Raw genomic sequence first — 20,246 nt, forward strand, 5'->3', positions numbered from 1 at the left:
GAAGCTCCGGAATTCCGGGAATTTTGGGAATTCCGGGAATTCCTGGAATCCCCAGCTGTTGGAGAGGCAGAGACTCAAGGCCTCAACCTTGAGCTGAATTTTTTTCCCAAAAAATCCCGAATTCCCAATCCCAATTTCCATCCCAAACGCGCCAAAATCCGGGATAGAAGCTCCGGAATTCCGGGAATTTTGGGAATTTTGGGAATTTTGGGAATCCCCACCTGTTGGAGAGGCTGGAGGCGGAGGAGGAGGAGGCCGAGTGCAGGCGCGGGGTCTCGGAGCCGCTGCCGTCCACGTCGGCGTCGCTGCGGGATCGCGGCACCGGCAGCGGGCGCCGGCAGCGCCGCAGCTCCTCCCGGCCCTTCAGGCTCTCCGAGCGGCCCAGGCGAACCTCGGAGCGGGAGCTGCCGGGAAAACGGGAATTGGGGGGAAATCCCGGGATTTGGGGCAAAAATCCTGGGATTCAGGGGCAAAAATTCCAGGAATTACGGTAAAAATCCCAGTAATTACGGTAAAAATCGGGGGCATTACGGTAATAATAACGGAATTTGGAGAAAAAAATCCTGGGATTGAAGAGGAAAAAATTCTGGGATTTAACAGGAAAAAATCCTGGGATTTGGGGTCAAAAATTCCAGGAATTACGGTAAAAATCTGAGTAATTACGGTAAAAATTGGGGTTATTACGGTAATAATAATGGAATTTGGAGAAAAAAATCCTGGGATTTAGAGGGAAAAATCCTGGGATTTAGGGGAAAAAAATCTTGGGATTTGGGGCCGAAATCCTGGGATTCGGGGCCGAAAATTCAAGAAATTACGGTAAAAATCTGAGTAATTACGGTAAAAATTGGGGGTATTACGGTAATAATAATGGAATTTGGAGAAAAAAAATCCTGGGATTTAGGGGAAAAATCCTGGGATTTTGGGGAGAAATCCTGGGATTCTGAGGAAAAAATCCCGGGATTTGGGGTCAAAAATTCAAGGAATTACGGTAAAAACCTGAGTAATTACGGTAAAAATCTGAGTAATTATGGTAAAAATCAGGGGTATTAGGGTAACAATAATGGAATTTGGAGAAAAAAGTCCTGGGATTTAGGGGAAAAAAATCCTGGGATTTTGGGGGGAAATCCCGGGATTTTGGGGGCGCCGGCAGCGCCGCAGCTCCTCCCGGCCCTTCAGGCTCTCCGAGCGGCCCAGGCGAACCTCGGAGCGGGAGCTGCCGGAAAAACGGGAATTGGGGGGAAATCCCGGGAATTGGGGCAAAAATCCTGGGATTCGGGGTCAAAGATTCAAGGAATTACGGTAAAAATCCCAGTAATTACGGTAAAAATCGGGGGTATTACGGTAATAATAATGGGATTTGGAGAAAAAAATCCTGGGATTTAGAGGAAAAAATCCTGGGATTTTGGGGCAAAAATCCCGGGATTCGGGGCAAAAATCCCAGGATTCGGGGTCAAAAATTCCAGGAATTACGGCAAAAATCTGAGTAATTACGGTAATAATAATGGAATTTGGAGAAAAGAATCCTGGGATTTAGAGGGAAAAAATCCTGGAATTGAAGGGGAAAAAATCCTGGGAGTTGGGGCAAAAATCCCAGGATTTGGGGTCAAAAACTCAAGGAATTACGGTAAAAATCCCAGTAATTACGGTAAAAATCGGGATTATTACGGTAATAATAACGGAATTTGGAGGAAAAAAATCCTGGGATTTAGGGGGAAAAAATTCTGGGATTTAACAGGAAAAAATCCTGGGATTTGGGGTCAAAAATTCCAGGAATTACGGTAAAAATCTGAGTAATTACGGTAAAAATTGGGGTTATTACGGTAATAATAATGGAATTTGGAGAAAAAAATCCTGGGATTTAGAGGGAAAAATCTTGGGATTTGGGGCCGAAATCCTGGGGTTCGGGGCCGAAAATTCAAGGAATTACGGTAAAAATCTGAGTAATTACGGTAAAAATCGGGGGTATTACGGTAATAATAATGGAATTTGGAGAAAAAAATCCTGGGATTTAGGGGGGAAAATCCTGGGATTTTGAGGAAAAAATCTTGGGATTTTGGGGAAAAAAATCTTGGGATTTTGGGGGGAAATCCCGGGATTTTGGGGGGAATCCCGGGATTTTGGGGGCGCCGGCAGCGCCGCAGCTCCTCCCGGCCCTTCAGGCTCTCCGAGCGGCCCAGGCGAACCTCGGAGCGGGAGCTGCCGGGAAAACGGGAATTGGGGGGAAATCCCAGGATTTGGGGCAAAAATCCCAGGAGTTGGGGCAAAAATCCTGGGATTCGGGGTCGAAAATTCAAGAAATTACGGTAAAAATCTGAGTAATTACGGTAAAAATCGGGGGTATTACGGTAATAATAATGGAATTTGGAGAAAAAAATCCTGGGATTGAAGAGGAAAAAATCCGGGGATTGAAGAGGAAAAAATCCTGGGATTTAGGGGGAAAAATCCCAGGATTTGGGGCAAAAATCCCGGGATTTGGGGTTGAAGATTCAAGGAATTACGGTAAAAATCTGAGTAATTACGGTAAAAATCGGGATTATTACGGTAATAATAATGGGATTTGGAGAAAAAATCCTGGGATTGAAGAGGAAAAAATTCGGGGATTTAAGAGGAAAATATCCTGGGATTTAGGGAAAAAAATCCTGGGAATTTGAGGAAAAAGTCCCGGGATTTGGGGTCAAAAATTCCAGGAATTACGGTAAAAATCCCAGTAATTACGGTAAAAATCGGGGGTATTACGGTAATAATAACGGAATTTGGAGAAAAAAAATCCTGGGATTTTGGGGAAAAAATCCTGGGAGTTGGGGCAAAAATCCCGGGATTTGGGGGCAAAAATTCAAGGAATTACGGTAAAAATCTGAGTAATTACGGTAATAATAATGGAATTTGGAGAAAAAATCCTGGGATTTAGGGGAAAAAATTCCTGGGATTGAAGGGGAAAAAATCCTGGGATTTGAGGCAAAAAAATCTTGGGATTTTTGGGGAAAAATCCCAGGAATTACGGTAAAAATCTGAGTAATTCCGGTAATAAAAATGGGATTTGGAGAAAAAAATCCTGGGATTTAGGGGAAAAATGCTGGGATTGAAGAGGAAAAAATCCTGGGATTCTGGGGGGAAAGCCCCTCGATTCCATGGAAAAATCCCACAATTCCATGGAAAACCCCACAATTCCATGGGAAAACCCCAGGATTCCATGGAAAAATCCCAGGATTCCCTGGAAAACCCCACAATTCCATGGAAAAACCTCACAATTCCATGGAAAACCCCACAATTCCCTGGAAAATTCCAGAATTCCATGGAAAAATCCCAGGATTCCATGGAAAAACCCCAGGATTCCATGGAAAACCCCACAATTCCATGGAAAAATCCCAGGATTCCCTGGCAAACCCCAGGATTCCCTGGGAAACCCGGGATTTTGGGATACCTGGGAGCCACGGGCGGCTCCTGGAAGGTTCCGGAAGCTCCGGAGCGGCTCCGGGGGCCGGGATCGCTTTCGGCTCCGTCGGCGCCGCCCTCGAAGTGTTGGATCATGCTCCGGACGTTCCCCGGGCGCAGCGCTGCGGGAATCCCGGGATTCCCACCCGAAATCCCGGAATTCCCGCCCGGAAATCCAGGAATTCCCACCCGAAATCCCAAATTCCTGCCCTAAATCCTGGAATTTCCCATCCTAAATCCCGGGATTCCCACCCGAAATCCCGGAATTCCCGCCCGGAATCCCGGAATTCCCACCCAAAATCCCAAATTCCCACCCGAAATCCCAAATTCCTGCCCGAAATCCCGGAATTCCCACCCAAAATCCCGGAATTCCCGCCCGAAATCCCCGGGTGGGATTAATCCAATTAATTTAATTTAATCCAATTAAATCCCAATTAAATCCCAATTAAATCCTGGGGAAATGCCCAAGAAAATCCTGGAAAATCCCTGGAAAATTCCCTAAAAAATCCCAATTAAATCCCCAAAAATCCCCTAAAAAATTCCCAAAAAATCCCCCAAAAATTCCCAAAAAATCCCCCAAAAATCCCCTAAAAAATCCCAAAAAATTCCCAAAAAATTCCCCAAAAAATTCCCAAAAAATCCCCAAAAAATTCCCAAAAAATCCCCAAAAAATTCCCAAAAAATCCCCCAAAAATTCCCAAAAAATTCCCAAAAAATCCCCAAAAAATTCCCAAAAAATTCCCAAAAAATCCCCAAAAAATCCCCCAAAAATTCCCAAAAAATCCCCCAAAAATCCCCTAAAAAATCCCAAAAAATTCCCAAAAAATTCCCAAAAATTCCCCGAAATTCCCCCTCTCCCCAACCAATCCCTGGGAACCCCTGGGGGCCGGAGAATGCCGGGAATTTCGGGAATTCCGGGAATTCCGGCGTCACTCACCGCTCTGGGAGCCGCCCCGGGGTTTCCCGATGTATTTCAGGATCGGATTCTGCTTCTGCTCCTTCTCCTTCCTGGAGCTGCTCTGTGGGAAAAAAAACCCCGGAATTCCGGGAATTCCCAAAAATCCCGGATTTCCTCCCCTCCCTTCCCCAATTCCCCGTCCCAAAATGCCCCCAAAATGGGGATTTTTGGGGATTTTTTGGGATTTTTTGGGGATTTTTTTGGGATTTTTTGGGATTTTTTTTTATTTTTTTGGGGATTTTTTGAGATTTTTTTGGGATTTAATTTTTGATTTTTGGGGATTTTTTTTGAGTTTTTTGGGGATTTTTGGGGATTTTTTGGGGATTTTTTGGGATTTTTTTTGAGTTTTTTGGGGATTTTTGGGGATTTTTTGGGATTTTTTGGGGATTTTTTGGGATTTTTTTTTGATTTTTTGGGGATTTTTTGGGGATTTTTTGGGATTTTTTGGGATTTTTTTGGGGATTTTCTTTTGGATTTTTTGGGGATTTTTTGGGGATTTTTTGGGATTTTTTGGGATTTTGGGGGGATTTTTTGGGGATTTTTGGGGATTTTTTGGGATTTTTTTTGGAGTTTTTGGGATTTTTTTGGGATTTTTTGGGATTTTTTGGGATTTTTTGGGGAATTTTTTGGGATTTTTTTGGGGATTTTTGGGGGATTTTTTGGGATTTTTTGGGGATTTTTTGGGATTTTTTTTGGATTTTTTGGGATTGTTTTGGGATCTTTTTTTTTTATTTTTTTGGGATTTAATTTTTGATTTCTGGGGATTTTTTTTGAGTTTTTTTTGGATTTTTTTTTAATTTTTGGGGGATTTTTTGGGATTTTTTTGGGATTTTTGGGGGATTTTGGGGGGATTTTTTTGGAATTTTTTTGCATTTTTTTTGGATTTTTTTGGGGATTTTTGGGAATTTTTTTTGGATTTTTTTAAAATTTTTGAGGGATTTTTTGGGGGATTTTTGGGGATTTTGTTGGGATTTTTGGGGATTTTTTGGGGATTTTTTGGGAATTTTTTTTGGATTTTCTTTTGGATTTTTTGGGATTTTTTTGGGGATTTTTTGGGGACTTTTTTGGATTTTCTGGGATTTATTTGGGATTTTTTTGGAGATTTTTAGTGGATTTTTGGGGGATTTTTTGGGCATTTTTGGGGGGGATTTTTTTTTATTTTTTGGGATTTTTTGGGGTTCCGGATCCCGGGAAAATCCGGATTTTCCCCAATTTCCCCGGGATCCCCCCTGACCTCTCCGGGCTTCAGGATCCGCTCGGGTTCCGGCCCCTCCTCCCCGTCCTGGGAATTCCCGGAAAATCCAGCCCGGAGCCGCGGGGACCCCGGATCCTGGGAAAAACCGGGAATTCCGGGAGGAATCCCGGGAATTCCCAAGGTGGGAATGGCGGGAATTCTGGGAATCCCGGGAATTCCCGGGAAATGAGGAGTAGGGAAAGGCGGGAATGGAGGGAATTCCGGGAATTTGGGGAAAATTCTGGAAAAAGTGGGAAAAAAGTGAGAGTAAAGCAAAAAAAGTGGGAAAAATTTCGGAGAAAGTGGGAAAAAGTAAAAAAAAGTGGTAAAAAATGGGAAAAAGTGGGAAAAAAATGGGAAAAAAGGAGGAAAAAGTAGGAATAAAGCAAAAAAAAGTGGGAAAGAGTGGGGAAAAAATGGGAAAAAATCAGAAAAAACTGGGAAAAAAGGGGGAAAAAGCAGGAAAAAAATGGGAAAAAATGGGAAAAAAATGGGAAAAAATGGGAAAAAAATGGGGATAAAATGGGAAAAAAATGGGAAAAAAATGGGAAAAAAATGGGAAAAAAATGGGAAAAAAATGGGGAAAAAATGGGAAAAAAATGGGAAAAAAATGGGAAAAAAATGGGAAAAAAATGGGAAAAAAATGGGAAAAAAATGGGAAAAATAAGAAAAAAATGGGAAAAAATGGGAAAAAAATGGGAGAAAAGTGGGAAAAAAGAGGGAAAAAGTGGGAATAAAGCGGGAATGAGGGTGGGGTTCCCGGAATTCCGGGATTACCGCGGATCCCTGCGATTCCTGCAGGATTTTCAGCTGCAGTTGGCTGAGGCGGCGCCGCGCTCCCTCCAGCTGCTCCTCCACGGCCGCGCCCGGATCCCGCAGCCGCAGCTCCTGGAAACGCTGCGACAGAATTCCCGGGATTCCCGCAGCTCCTGGGGCACCCCGGGAAAATCCCGGGAAAATCCAACCCCGGGAAACGCCCGGAAACCCCGGGAAAATCCCCGGAAACCCCGGGAAAATCCAACCCCGGGAAATGCCCGGGAAAATCCAACCCCGGGAAACGCCCGGAAACCCCGGGAAAATCCCGGGAAAATCCAACCCCGGGAAACGCCCGGAAACCCCGGGAAAATCCCAGGAAAATCCCCGGGAAAATCCCCGGAAACCCCGGGAAAATCCCAGGAAAATCCCCGGGAAATGCCCGGAAACCCCGGGAAATCCGGGGAAAATCCCCGGGAAATCCCGGGAAAATCCCAGGAAACCCCCAGGAAATGCCCAGAAATCCCAGGAAAATCCAACCCTGGGAAAATTCCCGGAAATCCCAGGAAAATCCTGGGAAAATCCCCAGAAAATCCCCGGAAACCCCGGGAAATCCCCGGAAATCCCAGGAAAATCCAACCCCGGGAAAATCCAACCCTGGGAAGGCAGGGATTCGGGAATGGGAATTTTGGGGGTTTTCTGGGATTTTGGGGGATTTTTTGGGATTTTTTTTGGATTTTCTGGGGGTCTTGGGGATTTTCTGGGAATTTTCTGGAATTTTCCTGGGATTTTCTGGAATTTTCTGGGGTTTTCCTGGAATTTTCCTGGGATTTTCTGGGGTTTTTGGAGATTTTCTGGGAGTTTTCTGGGATTTTCTGGGGGTTTTGGGGGGATTTTTTGGGGAATTTTGGGGGGTTTTTCTGGGAATTTTCTGGGATTTTCTGGGGGTTTTTTGGGATTTTTTTTGGGATTTTCGGGAATTTCCAAAAGCGGGAATGGGGTGGGAAAAGCGGGAATGGGGCAGAAAAATCGGGAATTCTGGGGGGAAATTGGGAATTCTGGGGGAAATTGGGAATTCTGGGGGAAAGTTGGGAATTGCGGGGAATTGGAAATTGCGGGGGAAGTTGGGAATTCTGGGGGAAGTTGGGAATTCTGGGGGAAGTTGGGAATTCTGGGGGAAATTGGGAATTGCGGGGGAAGTTGGGAATTGCGGGGGAAGTCGGGAATTCCGGGGGAAGTTGGGAATTGCGGGGAAATTGGGAATTCTGGGGGGAAGTTGGGAATTGCGGGGGAAGTTGGGAATTCTGGGGGAAGTTGGGAATTGTGGGGAAATTGGGAATTCCGGGGGGAATTGGGAATTCTGGGGGGAAGTTGGGAATTGCGGGGGAAGTTGGGAATTCCGGGGGGAATTGGGAATTCCGGGGGAAGTTGGGAATTCCGGGGGAAGTTGGGAATTGCGGGGGAAATTGGGAATTCTGGGGGGAATTGGGAATTCTGGGGGAAGTTGGGAATTCTGGGGGTACCTGGAGCTCGGCCTCCTCCTGGCGCAGCATCCGGCGCAGGATCTGAGCGGCGTGACGCTGCAGCTCCGCGTCCTGAGAGGGGAAACGGAATGGGAATGGGGGAATGGGAATGGGAAAATGGGAAAATGGGAATGGGAACGGGAAACTGGGAATGGGAATGGGAATGGGAAAATGGGAATGGGAACTGGGAATGGGGGAAAATAGGATTGGGAAAATGGGAATGGGGGAATGGGAACGGGAAACGGGAAAGGGAATGGGAACGGGAATGGGAAAATGGGAAACGGGAATGGGAACGGGAATGGGAACTGGGAATGGGAAACTGGGAAACTGGGAATGGGAATGGGAATGGGAAAATGGGAATGGGAAACTGGGAACGGGAATGGGAATGGGAATGTGGGAATGGGAATGGGAATGTGGGAATGTGGGAATGGGGGAATGGGAATGGGAAAATGGGAATGGGAACTGGGAATGGGAATGGGGATGGGAATGGGAATGGGGGAAAATGGGATTGGGAAACTGGGAATGGGAAACTGGGAATGGGAACTGGGAATGGGAACTGGGAATGGGAACTGGGAATGGGAACTGGGAATGGGAACTGGGAATGGGAAACTGGGAATGGGAAACTGGGAATGGGAAACTGGGAATGGGAAACGGGAAAACGGGAACGGGAATGGGGGAAAATGGGATTGGGAAAATGGGAATGGGGGAATGGGAAAATGGGAATGGGAATGGGAAACTGGGAATGGGAAAACCGGAATGGGAACGGGGAAATGGAATGGGAATGGGGGAATGGGGGAGTGGGGGAATGGGGGAATGGGAACTGGGAACTGGGAATGGGAAAACGGGAATGGGAATGGGGGAATGGGGACAGGAAAATGGGAATGGGAATGGGAAACTGGGAATGGGGAACGGGAATGGGAACTGGGGAAAACGGGAATGGGGGAAAACGGGAATGGGGGAATATGGGAATGGGGGAATATGGGAATGGGAATGGGGAATGGGAACGGGAATGGGGGAATGGGAATGGGGGAAAACGGGAATGGGAATGGGGGACAGGAAACTGGGAATGGGAATGGGAAAATGGGAAAATGGGAATGGGGGAATGGGGACAGGAAAATGGGAATGGGGAAAATTGGGAATGGGGGAAAATGAGGATGTGGGAATGGAATGGGAATGTGGGAATGGGGATGTGGGAATGGGAATGGGGGAAAATGGGAATGGGATTGGGAATAGGAATGGGAAAATGGGAATGGGAATGTGGGAACAATGGGAACGGGAATGGGAATGTGGGAATGGGAATGTGGGAATGTGGGAATGTGGGATTGGGAATGTGGGAATGGCCTGGGGTGGGGGCTGGGATCCCCTCAAGGAATTTTGGGATCTCCTGGGGAGGATTTGGGGTCACCTGAGGGAATTTTGGGATTTCCCTGAGGGAATTTCGGGATTGCCTCTGGAATTCTGGGATTGCCTCTGGAATTTCAGGATTTCCCTGAGGGAATTTTGGGATTTCCCTGAGGGAATTTCGGGATTTCCCTGAGGGAATTTTGGGATTGCCTCTGGAATTCTGGGATTTCCTCTGGAATTCCGGGATTGCCTCTGGAATTCTGGGATTTCCTCTGGAATTTCGGGATTGCCTCTGGAATTTTGGGATTTCCTCTGGAATTCTGGGATTGCCTCTGGAACTGGGGCTCACCTGGAGGGGCCTGGGCTCGGTGATGAGCTGGGGGGGCCCTTGGGGACCTCCCGGGGGCTCCGGCTCCTGCTGGGATCCCGGAATTCCCAGGGATCCGGGGGGGGATCCCAGCAGGGTCAGGGCCACGTAGGCACCGGCTGGAAAACAACAACAACAACAACAACGGCATCCGGAGAAATTCCAGGGAAAGTTTGGGATAAAAATGGAAAATTCACAAAGGGAAAAGGGAAAAAATAATAAAATCCCAAGGAAGGGGGGGAAAAAAATCCCGGGAGAAACGAGAGGGAGAAGGAATTCCTGGGAAAATCTGGGATAAAGAAGATTCCAGACAAAAAAAAAATCCCTTGGGAAAAGGGGAATGAGGAGAAACTTCCAGAAAAACGGGAGGGAAAGGATTGCCGGGAAATATTTGGGATAAAAGGAGGTGGGAAAAATTTCCAGGAAAAAAAATTTGGGATAAGAAACGCAAAAAAAAAAAAAAATTCCAGGAAAAAAAAAAATTCCCGGGAAAAATTTGGGATAGGAAAGATTTCCTGGGAAAAAATGAGGGAAAAAAGGGTGGAAACGCTTCCAAAATTCCCGAAAAAAAGGGGTGGAAACGCTTCCAAACCCCCCCAAAATTCCCAAAGGACGGAAAAGTCTCCCCCAGAGCGCCCCCAATCCGCCTTTTCCCACGGAATGAGGAGAGAATTCCCGGGAATTCCGGACTCACACTTGATCAGCTTCACCACTTCCAGGTGGGAGCTGTTGCTCACCATCGTCCCGTTCACCTGGGCCACACAAAAAAACCCCGGGAAAAGCTGGGAAAAAGGGAAAAAAACAACCCAAAAAGGGCGGGAAAAACTCCGGGAATTCCCCCGGAGGGAATTCGGGATGGGGGAAACGCCGACCTTGACGATGCGGTCGCCCTCCTGCAGCCCGGCCCTCATGGCGGCCCCACCTGGACACGGATTTGCCGGGAATGTTCCGGAAGGATTTTCCCCCCCTTTCCTCGTTTTCCCGGGTTTTCCCGGGTTTTCCCGAGTTTTTCCCGAGTTTTTCCCGGTTTTTCCCGGTTTTTCCCCAGTTTTTCCCAAGTTTTCCTTCAGTTTCTCCCTCGTTTCCTTCCTTTCTCCCAGGTTTTTGCCTTTTCTCCCGTTTTTCCCCTCCTTTTCTCCCGTTCCCCAATTTTCCCGCCATTTTCTGCCTCATGTTCCCGCCATTTTCTCCCTCGTTTTCCCGCCATTTTTTCCAGTGTTTTCCCGCCATTTTCTCCCTCACATTCCCGCCTTTTTCTCCAGTGTTTTCCCGCCATTTTCTCCCTCACATTCCCGCCATTTTCTCCCTCGTTTCCCGCCATTTTCTCCTCTGTTTTCCCGCCATTTTCTCCCTCACATTCCCGCCATTTTCTCCCTCGTTTCCCGCCATTTTCTCCTCTGTTTTCCCGCCATTTTCTCCCTCACATTCCCGCCATTTTCTCTAGTGTTTTCCTGCCATTTTCTCCCTCACATTCCCGCCATTTTCTCCCTCACATTCCCGCCATTTTCTCCTCTGTTTTCCCGCCATTTTCTCCCTCACATTCCCGCCATTTTCTCCGTTTTCCCGCCATTTTCTCCCTCACATTCCCGCCATTTTCTCCTCTGTTTTCCCGCCATTTTCTCCCTCACATTCCCGCCATTTTCTCCCCTGTTTTCCCGCCATTTTCTCCTCTGTTTTCCCGCCATTTTCTCCCTCGTTTTCCCGCCATTTTCTCCCTCAATTTCCCGCCATTTTCTCCTCTGTTTTCCCGCCATTTTCTCCCTCGTTTTCCCGCCATTTTCTCCCTCAATTTCCCGCCATTTTCTCCCTCGTTTCCCGCCATTTTCTCCCTCGTTTCCCGCCATTTTCTCCCTCGTTTCCCGCCATTCCCCCCAGGCTGAGGATGGTGATGGATGAGGAGATCCCCGGGCATTGTCCGGCCTCTCCGGCCCCGGCTGTGTGTCCAGTCCAGTGTCCGGTTGTGTGTCCGGTTGTGTGTCCGGTTGTGTGTCCAGTCCAGTGTCCGGTTGTGTGTCCGGTTGTGTGTCCGGTTGTGTGTCCAGTCCAGTGTCCGGTTGTGTGTCCGGTTGTGTGTCCAGTTGTGTGTCCAGTCCAGTGTCCAGTTGTGTGTCCGGTTGTGTGTCCGGTTGTGTGTCCGGTTGTGTGTCCAGTCCAGTGTCCAGCCCAGTGTCCGGTTGTGTGTCCGGTTGTGTGTCCAGTCCAGTGTCCGGTTGTGTGTCTGGCTGTGTGTCCGGTTGTGTGTCCAGTCCAGTGTCCGGTTGTGTGTCTGGCTGTGTGTCCGGTTGTGTGTCCAGTCCAGTGTCCGGTTGTGTGTCCGGTTGTGTGTCCAGCCCCTGTCCAGCCCAGTGTCCGTCGGTGTCCGTGTGTCCGTGTGTCTGTGTGTCCGTGTGTCTGTGTGTGTCCGTGTGTCCGTGTGTCCGCGTGTCCGTCGGTGTCCGTGTGTCCGTGTGTCTGTCTGTCTGTGTGTGTCCATGTGTCCATTGGTGTCCGTGTGTCCGTGTGTGTCCGTGTGTCCGTTGGTGTCCGTGTGTCCATCGGTGTCCGTCGGTGTCCGTGTGTCCGTCTGTCCGTCGGTGTCCGTCTGTCCGTCGGTGTCCGTGTGTCCGCGTGTCCGTACCTGGCCGCACGGACTGCACGAGCACGACGCGGTCGCCGCTGACGGTGAAGCCGAAGCCGTGCTGGTCCCGCTGGATGATCACACAGCGCTGAACCAGGCCTGCGAGCACGGACACACCGACACACACACGGACACACGGACAGACGGACAGACAGACGGACGGACAGACACACGGACACACGGATGGACACGGACACACGGACACACACGGACAGACAGACGGACAGACGGACACACCGACACACGGACGCACGGACACACATGGACACACACGGACACAGGGACACATGGACACACACACAGACACACACGGACACACGGACACACGGACACACGGACACACACGGACACACACGGACACACACGGACACACGGACACACACAGACAGACAGACAGACAGACACACAGACACACAGACACACACGGACACACGGACACACACGGACACACGGACACACGGACAGACACAGACAGACAGACACACGGACACACGGACACACACGGACACACACGGACACACGGACACACGGACACACGGACACACACAGACAGACAGACAGACAGACACACACGGACACACACATGGACACACGGACACACACAGACACACGGACACACACGGACACACACGGACACACACGGACACACACATGGACACACGGACACACACAGACAGACAGACAGACAGACACACAGACACACACAGACAGACACACGGACACACACACGGACACACGGACAGGAGGAAGAGGAAGGAATGAGGCTCCGCAGGCCGGGCTCAGGGACTGCCAGGCCTCGGGGTCATTGTCCACCCCTGAGTGACCCCTGAGTGACCCCTGGGTGACCCCTGAGTGACCCCTGAGTGACCCCTGACCCCTCAATGACCCCTGAGCGACCCCGAGTGACCCCTGATTCCTCAATGACCCCTCAATGACCCCTCAGTGACCCTGAGTGACCCCTGAGTGACCCTGAGTGACCTGAGTGACCTTTGACCCCCGAGTGACCCCTGAGTGACCCCTGACCCCTCAATGACCCCTCAGTGACCCCTCGGTGACCCCTGACCCTTCAGTGACCCCCGGGTGACCCCTGAGTGACCTTTGACCCCCGAGTGACCCCCGAGTGACCCCCGAGTGGCGGTGGCCGCAGTTCCCACCTGTGGATTCCGGGGAATCCGAGGCTCGCCGCTGGTGCCGCCGCTCCGAGGGGGAATCCAGGGAAGAGGAGAGGCTGCTCAACCTGCAACGGGAATTCCGGGAATTCCTCGGAATTCCGGGAGCCACGCACACCCCTCCCCCACCCAGGACACGCTGGGAAATCCAGAGGGAAATCCGGGAATTCCTCGGAATTCCGGGAACGACGCGCCCCCAGGACAATCCCAACCTCGGGGATCCAGAGGGAAACCCGGGAATTCCTTGGAATTCTGGGAATGGGGATCCCTGAGCTCCCCGAGCCCCTCCCGCTGCTTCCCAACCCCTTTTTCCATGGAAAACTCATCCCAAATTTCCAGCCCTGGCGGGAATTCCTTGGAAAACTCCGGGAATGGGGATCCCTGAGCTCCCTGAGCTCCTCCCGCCGCTTCCCAAATGTTTTTCCATGGAAAACTCATCCCAAATTTCCAACCCTGGCGGGAATTCCTTGGAAAACTCCGGGAATGGGGATCCCTGAGCTCCCCGAGCCCCTCCCGCCGCTTCCCAAATGTTTTTCCATGGGAAAATTCCTGATTCCGAGCTGGGAATTCCCCCTGGATCCCTCTTTTCTTGAGGATGAGGCAGAGGAAATCCAGGAATTCCTCGGAAAACTCCGGGAATGGGGATCCAGCCCCTCCCTGAGCTCCTCCTGCTGCTTCCCAAATGTTTTTCCATGGAAAACTCATCCCAAATTTCCAACCCTGGCGGGAATTCCTTGGAAAACTCCGGGAATGGGGATCCCTGAGCTCCTCCCGCCGCTTCCCAAATGTTTTTCCATGGAAAACTCATCCCAAATTTCCAGCCCTGGCCCAGCCCGAGGCCATTCCCTGGGATCAGATCCCGAATTTCCCCCGGAAGATCCCGGAATTCCCCCGGGATGAGCCCCCAGGAGGAAGAAAAATCCCATTAAAAAAGAAAAAAAACCGGGATTTTTCCGGCTTTTCCGGCTTTTCCGGCCTCATTCCCAACTCCTTTTCCCCCCCTTGGAGCCCCCAGACCCCGCCCCGAGAATTCCCGGCGGATCCGTAGGAAAACCGGGATCAACCCTCGGGATTATCCACAAAAATCCCATTTTTTTTTCCCGGGAAAAATAAAAAAAAAACCCCAAATTTTGGGATTTGCCATTCCCGTTTTTCCCATTCTCAAATCCCAAAAATTCCCATCTGGGGGAGGATCCAAAGGTTTTTTCCAAAGGTTTTTTCCAAAGGTTTTTCCCAAAGGTTTTTTCCAAAGGTTTTTTCCAAAGGTTTTTTTATTTTTTTCCAGCCCCTCTGGGAGCGGCCGGGGATTAACGAGGCTATAAAAAAACTCCTTTAATTCGGCTTAATTAAATCTCCTTAATCGCCTTAATTGGCCGAGCTCCGGAAATTCCCACAATTCCCACAATTCCGGAGGGATCCCGGCCTTTCCCGCCATCCCAAAAATTGGGAATTCCCCAAAATCCCGGAGCTGGGAATGAGGAAATTTTACCCAAATCCCGAAAATTTGGGGATTTTGGCGATTCCCAGGGAAATTTTTCCTGTTTTTCCAGAGGATTTTCCAGCTGGGAATTCCCAATTTATTTTGGGAAGGAAACCAGCGGTAAAAAACGTTGGAAAATTGGGAATTTTTCCCATTTTTTCTGGGATTTTCCAGCTGGGAATTCCCAATTTATTTTGGGAATGATCCCAGTGGTAAAAAACGTTGGAAAATTGGGAATTTTTTCCCGTTTTTCCTGCTTTAAACTCGGTTTTTTCCCGGTTTTCTGGGATTTTCCAGCTGAAAATTCCCAATTTATTTGGGAAAGGATCCCAGTGGTAAAAAACGTTGGAAAATTGGAATTTTTCCTCCATTTTTCCCATTTTTTCTGGGATTTTCCAGCTGGGAATTCCCAATTTATTTTGGGAGGGATCCCAGTGGTAAAAAACGTTGGAAAAATGGGAATTTTTTCCCTGTTTTTCCCATTTTTCCGTGGGATTTTCCAGCTGGGAATTCCCAATTAATTTTGGGAAGGATCCCAGTGGTAAAAAACGTTGGAAAATTGGAATTTTTCCTCCATTTTTCCCATTTTTTCTGGGATTTTCCAGCTGGGAATTCCCAATTCCCAGATTTTTCCTGGATTTTGGGGACATTTCCCTGATTTTTTTTCCCCATTTTTTTTTCCCCCTCTCGATTCCAAAGGATTTTTGGAAATTCCCAAAAATATTTTCCCCTTTCCTGGAAATGGGGGAAAAAAAAAGGGGAAAAAAAATCTCCTGGTTTGGGAAAATTTGGGGAAATTCGATCCCAATCCTTTTTCACCTGGAAAATCCCAAAAAAATACAGAAAAATCTGGGTTTAAAGGCAGAAAAACGGGAAAAAATTCCCATTTTTGGACTTTTTTTTACCGCTGGTTTCCTTCCCAAAATAAATTGGGAATTCCCAGCTGGAAAATCCCACGGAAAAATGGGAAAAATGGAGGAAAAATTCCAATTTTCCAACGTTTTTTACCACTGGGATCCTTCCCAAAATAAATTGGGAATTCCCAGCTGGAAAAATCTCCCAGAAAACCGGGAAAAAGCCGAGTTTAAAGCAGGAAAAACGGGAAAAAATTCCAATTTTCCAATGTTTTTTACCACTGGGATCCTTCCTAAAATAAACTGGGAATTCCCAGCTGGAAAATCCCAGAAAAAATGGGAAAAATGGAGGAAAAATTCCATTTTTCCAACGTTTTTTACCACTGGGATCCCTCCCAAAATAAATTGGGAATTCCCAGCTGGAAAATCCCAGAAAAAATGGGAAAAATTCCCAATTTTCCAACGTTTTTTACCACTGGGATCCTTCCCAAAATAAATTGGGAATTCCCAGCTGGAAAAATCTCCCAGAAAACCGGGAAAAAACCGAGTTTAAAGCAGGAAAAACGGGGAAAAATTCCCATTTTTCCAACGTTTTTTACCACTGGGATCCCTCCCAAAATAAATTGGGAATTCCCAGCTGGAAAATCCCAGAAAATCTGGGATAAATCCCGTTTAAAACACGGGAAAAAAGAGGGAAATTCCCACTTTTTCCCCTTCTATCCGTGTTTTTTTTCCCGTTTTTTTTTCCAGGGAAAGCAGCGGAGCCGCAGCCCCCGGCAGGGGAGGGAATCAAATGTTGCAAATCCGAGGAGAAAATTCCAGAGGGATCCCAAACTCCCAAAATTCCTCCGTGGGAACGCGCTGGGGGAGGAGGGGGAAAAAATAAAAATTCCATGAAATCCCAAATTTTTCTGGATTCGGGAAATTCCAAAGGGTTCAGGATTTGTTGGGATTCGGGGAGAAATTGAGGTTTTGCTCCGTAAAAAATCGGGAATTTCATGGGAAAAACCTTGGGGTCCTCCAGGCTGCTCCCGGAATTTCAGTTTTCCCTGGAAAATCACGGCCTGGAGGGAATTCCAGGGGTCAGAAAGGTTGGAAAATGGGAATTTTCTCCCCATTTTTCCTGCTTTATCCCAGATTTTCTGCGGGATTTTCCAGCTGGGAATTCCAACCCCATTTAGGGAAGGAATTCCAGGATCAGAAACTTTGGAAAATGGGAATTTTTTCCCCCTTTTTCCTGCTTTAAATCGAGATTCCGTCGGATTTTTCCAGCTGGGAATTCCAACCCCATTTAGGGAAGGAATCCCAGGCTCAGAAACTTTGGAAAATGGGAATTTTTCCCTGTTTTTCCTGCTTTATCCCAGATTTTCTGCGGGATTTTCCAGCTGGGAAAGGGAATCCAGGGAATTCCTGCGGGATCCGGGATGGAATCAGGAATTTCCAGGGATGAGGAATCCACAGAATCCCGAAAATCCCAAATGAAGCGGCCCAGGGAATCCTGGAATTCTTTGGGATAGGAAAGATCCTTAAATCCCCAAAAAAATTCCCCCTTAATTCCAAGGGAATTCTCAAATCCGTGTGGGAAATAAACCAGAGCAGGGATTCCCAATCCATAAATTCCTGAATTTATCCCAAAAAAAACCTCCAGGGTTTTCCAAGGGTTTATCCCACCAAAAAAAATTCCCAGATTTGGTTTAAAATGGAGCAAAATGAACCGGGGAAAAGCAGATTCCCAAAAATCAGGATGGTTTGGGATATTCCCACTCCCAAAATCCCGGATTTTTATCCCAAATTCCCGTTTTTTCCCCCCCCAAGGATTGGGCTGAGGGCTCTGGGATGAGCTGAGCTCCCTCCCTGAACTCCCAGAGCCTCAAAATCCCAGGATTTCACCCCAAAATTCCAAAAATGCCAGGATTTCATCCCAAAAATCACAGAGTTTGACTCCAAACCCCCCAAAAATCCCAGGATTTCACCCCAAAATCCCAGAATTTCACCCCAAAACCCCAGGATTTCACTCCAAAACCCCAGGATTTCACCCCAAAACTCCAGGATTTCACCCCAAAATCCCAGAATTTCACCCCAAATCACTGCAGGGATGGGTTGAGGGCTCTGGGATGAGCTCAGCCCCCTCTCTAAACCCCAAAATCCCAGATTTTCACCCCAAAATTCCAGGATTTCACTTCAAATCACTGCAGGGATGAATTGAGGGCTCCGGGATGAGCTCAGCTCCCTCTCTAAGCCCCAAAATCCCGGGATTTCATCCCAAAATTCCAGAATTTTATCCCAAATCGCCGCTTGTCCCCCAAGGAATGGGCTGAGGGCTCAGGGATGAGCTCAGCCCCCTCTCTAAAACCCCAAAATCCCAGGATTTCACCCCAAAATCCCAGGATTTCATCCCAAAACCCCAGGATTTCACCCCAAAACCCCAGGATTTCGCCCCAAACCCCCAGGATTTCACTCCAAAATCCCAGGATTTCACCCCAAAACCCCAGGATTTCACCCCAAAACCCCAGGATTTCACCCCAAACCCCCAGGATTTCACTCAAAAATCCCAGGATTTCACCCCAAAACCCCAGGATTTCACCCCAAACCCCCAGGATTTCACTCAAAAATCCCAGGATTTCACCCCAAAACCCCAGGATTTCACCCCAAAACCCCAGGATTTCACCCCAAAACCCCAGGATTTCACCCCAAACCCCCAGGATTTCACTCAAAAATCCCAGGATTTCACCCCAAAACCCCAGGATTTCACCCCAAAACCCCAGGATTTCACTCCAAAACCCCAGGATTTCACTCCAAATCACTGCAGGGACGGGGTGTGGGCTCCGGGACGAGCTAAACCCCCAAAATCCCAGGATTTCCCCCCAAAATCCCAGACTTTTCCCCACAAATCCCGGTTTGGCGGTGTCCGCCCCCCCCCTCCCCTCACAAACCGGGGCTCCACCCCGAGCCAAACCCCCTCCCCTTTTCCCCATTTTTTTTTTTTTTTTTTTTTTTCCACCTTAAATCTTTCCCAAATGTCCCCAAATTCCCTCCGGCCGTGACCGACTCGGGGTTTTTTCCCCTCACGGCTTTACCTGTCCTGGGCCTGCGGAGGCCTCACGCTCATGGTGGAGGCTCTGTCAGGGCTCCCGGAGCCGCCGCCCCGCTCCGGCCGCCCCCGTCACCATCCCCGGTCCCGGCGGCTGCCGCGGCCTCGGGGGGCTCCGAACGAGCCCCCCCAAGGCCCGAAGGTACCGGTGGGTGCCCGGCGGGCTCTGGGGGGGTTGCCCGGTTCTCCCCCCCCCCCCCGCCGTGTCCCGCCTTGGGGGCCGGGCTGAGGGAGAGGCCTGGAGGCCGCTCCCAATCCCCGGCCTCGCCCGGCCCCCCCCGGCCGGGAACGGCGGGGCAGAGCCCGCGGGGGCGGAGGGACGGCGGGGACGGGGAGGGGAGGCGGGGGCGGCCGGGGGACAGCGGGGGGACACGGAGTGACCTGGGGGACACAGAATGACCTGGGGGGGGGACACAGGGTGGCCTGAGGGACACAGAGTGACCTGAGGGACACAGAGTGACCTGGGGGTGTGGAGGGGACACAGAGTGGCCTAAGGGACACAGAGTGACCTGGGGGGACACGGAGTGACCTGGGGGACACGGAGTGACCTGGGGGGACACAGAGTGACCTGGGGGACACGGAGTGACCTGGGGGGACACAGAGTGACCTGGGGGACACGGAGTGACCTGGGGGTGTGAGGGGGACACAGAGTGACCTGAGGGACACAGAGTGACCTGGGGGGACACAGAGTGACCTGGGGGACACAGAGTGACCTGGGGGGACACAGAGTGACCTGGGGGACACAGAGTGACCTCTGGGTGTGAGGGGGACACAGAGTGACCTGGGGGACACGGAGTGACCTGAGGGACACAGAGTGACCTCAGGGTGTGAGGGACATGTGGTGGTGGCCTGGGGGACACAGAGTGACCTGGGGGGGGGGACACAGGGTGGCCTGGGGGACACAGAGTGACCTGGGGGACACGGAGTGACCTGGGGGTGTGAGGGGGACATTTGGGGACAGCGAGGATTTGAGGGGGGACAGGGAGGGGACACAGAATGACCTGGGGCTGGGGGGGACAGGGAGGATTTGGGGACAGGGAGGATTTGGGGACAAGGAGGATTTGGGGACAAGGAAGAATTGGGGACAAGGATTTGGGGACAGGGAGGATTTGGGGACAGGGGGACAGGGAGGATTTGGGGACAATGTGGATTTGGGGACAAGGAGGATTTGGGGACAAGGAAGAATTGGGGACAAGGATTTGGGGACAATGAGGATTTGGGGACAGGGAGGATTTGGGGACAGGGAGGATTTGGGGACAAGGAGGATTTGGGGACAAGGATTTGGGGACAAGGAGGATTTGGGGACAGGGAGGATTTGGGGACAGGGAGGATTTGGGGACTGGGAGGATTTGGGGACAATGAGGATTTGGGGACAAGGATTTGGGGACAGGGAGGATTTGGGGACAAGGATTTGGGGACACGGA

At 49.7% G+C, this 20,246-nt stretch overlaps 1 protein-coding gene across 1 annotated transcript in view; it reads right to left on the reverse strand.

The window, feature by feature from the left end:
- The window catches only part of LOC111922003 (uncharacterized), a 47,603-nt gene extending 28,488 nt beyond the window's left edge, over positions 1 to 19,115 (reverse strand). Inside the window, exons 1-12 of the mRNA XM_086866391.1 lie at positions 18,809 to 19,115; positions 13,383 to 13,465; positions 12,229 to 12,327; positions 10,484 to 10,533; positions 10,306 to 10,363; positions 9,594 to 9,730; positions 7,901 to 7,972; positions 6,402 to 6,521; positions 5,625 to 5,720; positions 4,370 to 4,451; positions 3,422 to 3,554; positions 222 to 404 (exon numbers count right to left, since the gene is read on the reverse strand). Coding sequence (XP_086722517.1) covers positions 222 to 404; positions 3,422 to 3,554; positions 4,370 to 4,451; positions 5,625 to 5,720; positions 6,402 to 6,521; positions 7,901 to 7,972; positions 9,594 to 9,730; positions 10,306 to 10,363; positions 10,484 to 10,533; positions 12,229 to 12,327; positions 13,383 to 13,465; positions 18,809 to 18,840 — 1,145 coding nt within the window. The 5' untranslated portion in view covers positions 18,841 to 19,115. The remainder of the gene's footprint in view (positions 1 to 221; positions 405 to 3,421; positions 3,555 to 4,369; positions 4,452 to 5,624; positions 5,721 to 6,401; positions 6,522 to 7,900; positions 7,973 to 9,593; positions 9,731 to 10,305; positions 10,364 to 10,483; positions 10,534 to 12,228; positions 12,328 to 13,382; positions 13,466 to 18,808) is intronic.
- Between the last annotated feature and the right edge of the window lie 1,131 nt (positions 19,116 to 20,246).

Source organism: Cyanistes caeruleus, chromosome 30, assembly GCF_971803275.1.
Source record: "Cyanistes caeruleus chromosome 30, bCyaCae1.hap1.1, whole genome shotgun sequence".
Classification (NCBI taxonomy): Eukaryota; Metazoa; Chordata; class Aves; order Passeriformes; family Paridae; genus Cyanistes; species Cyanistes caeruleus.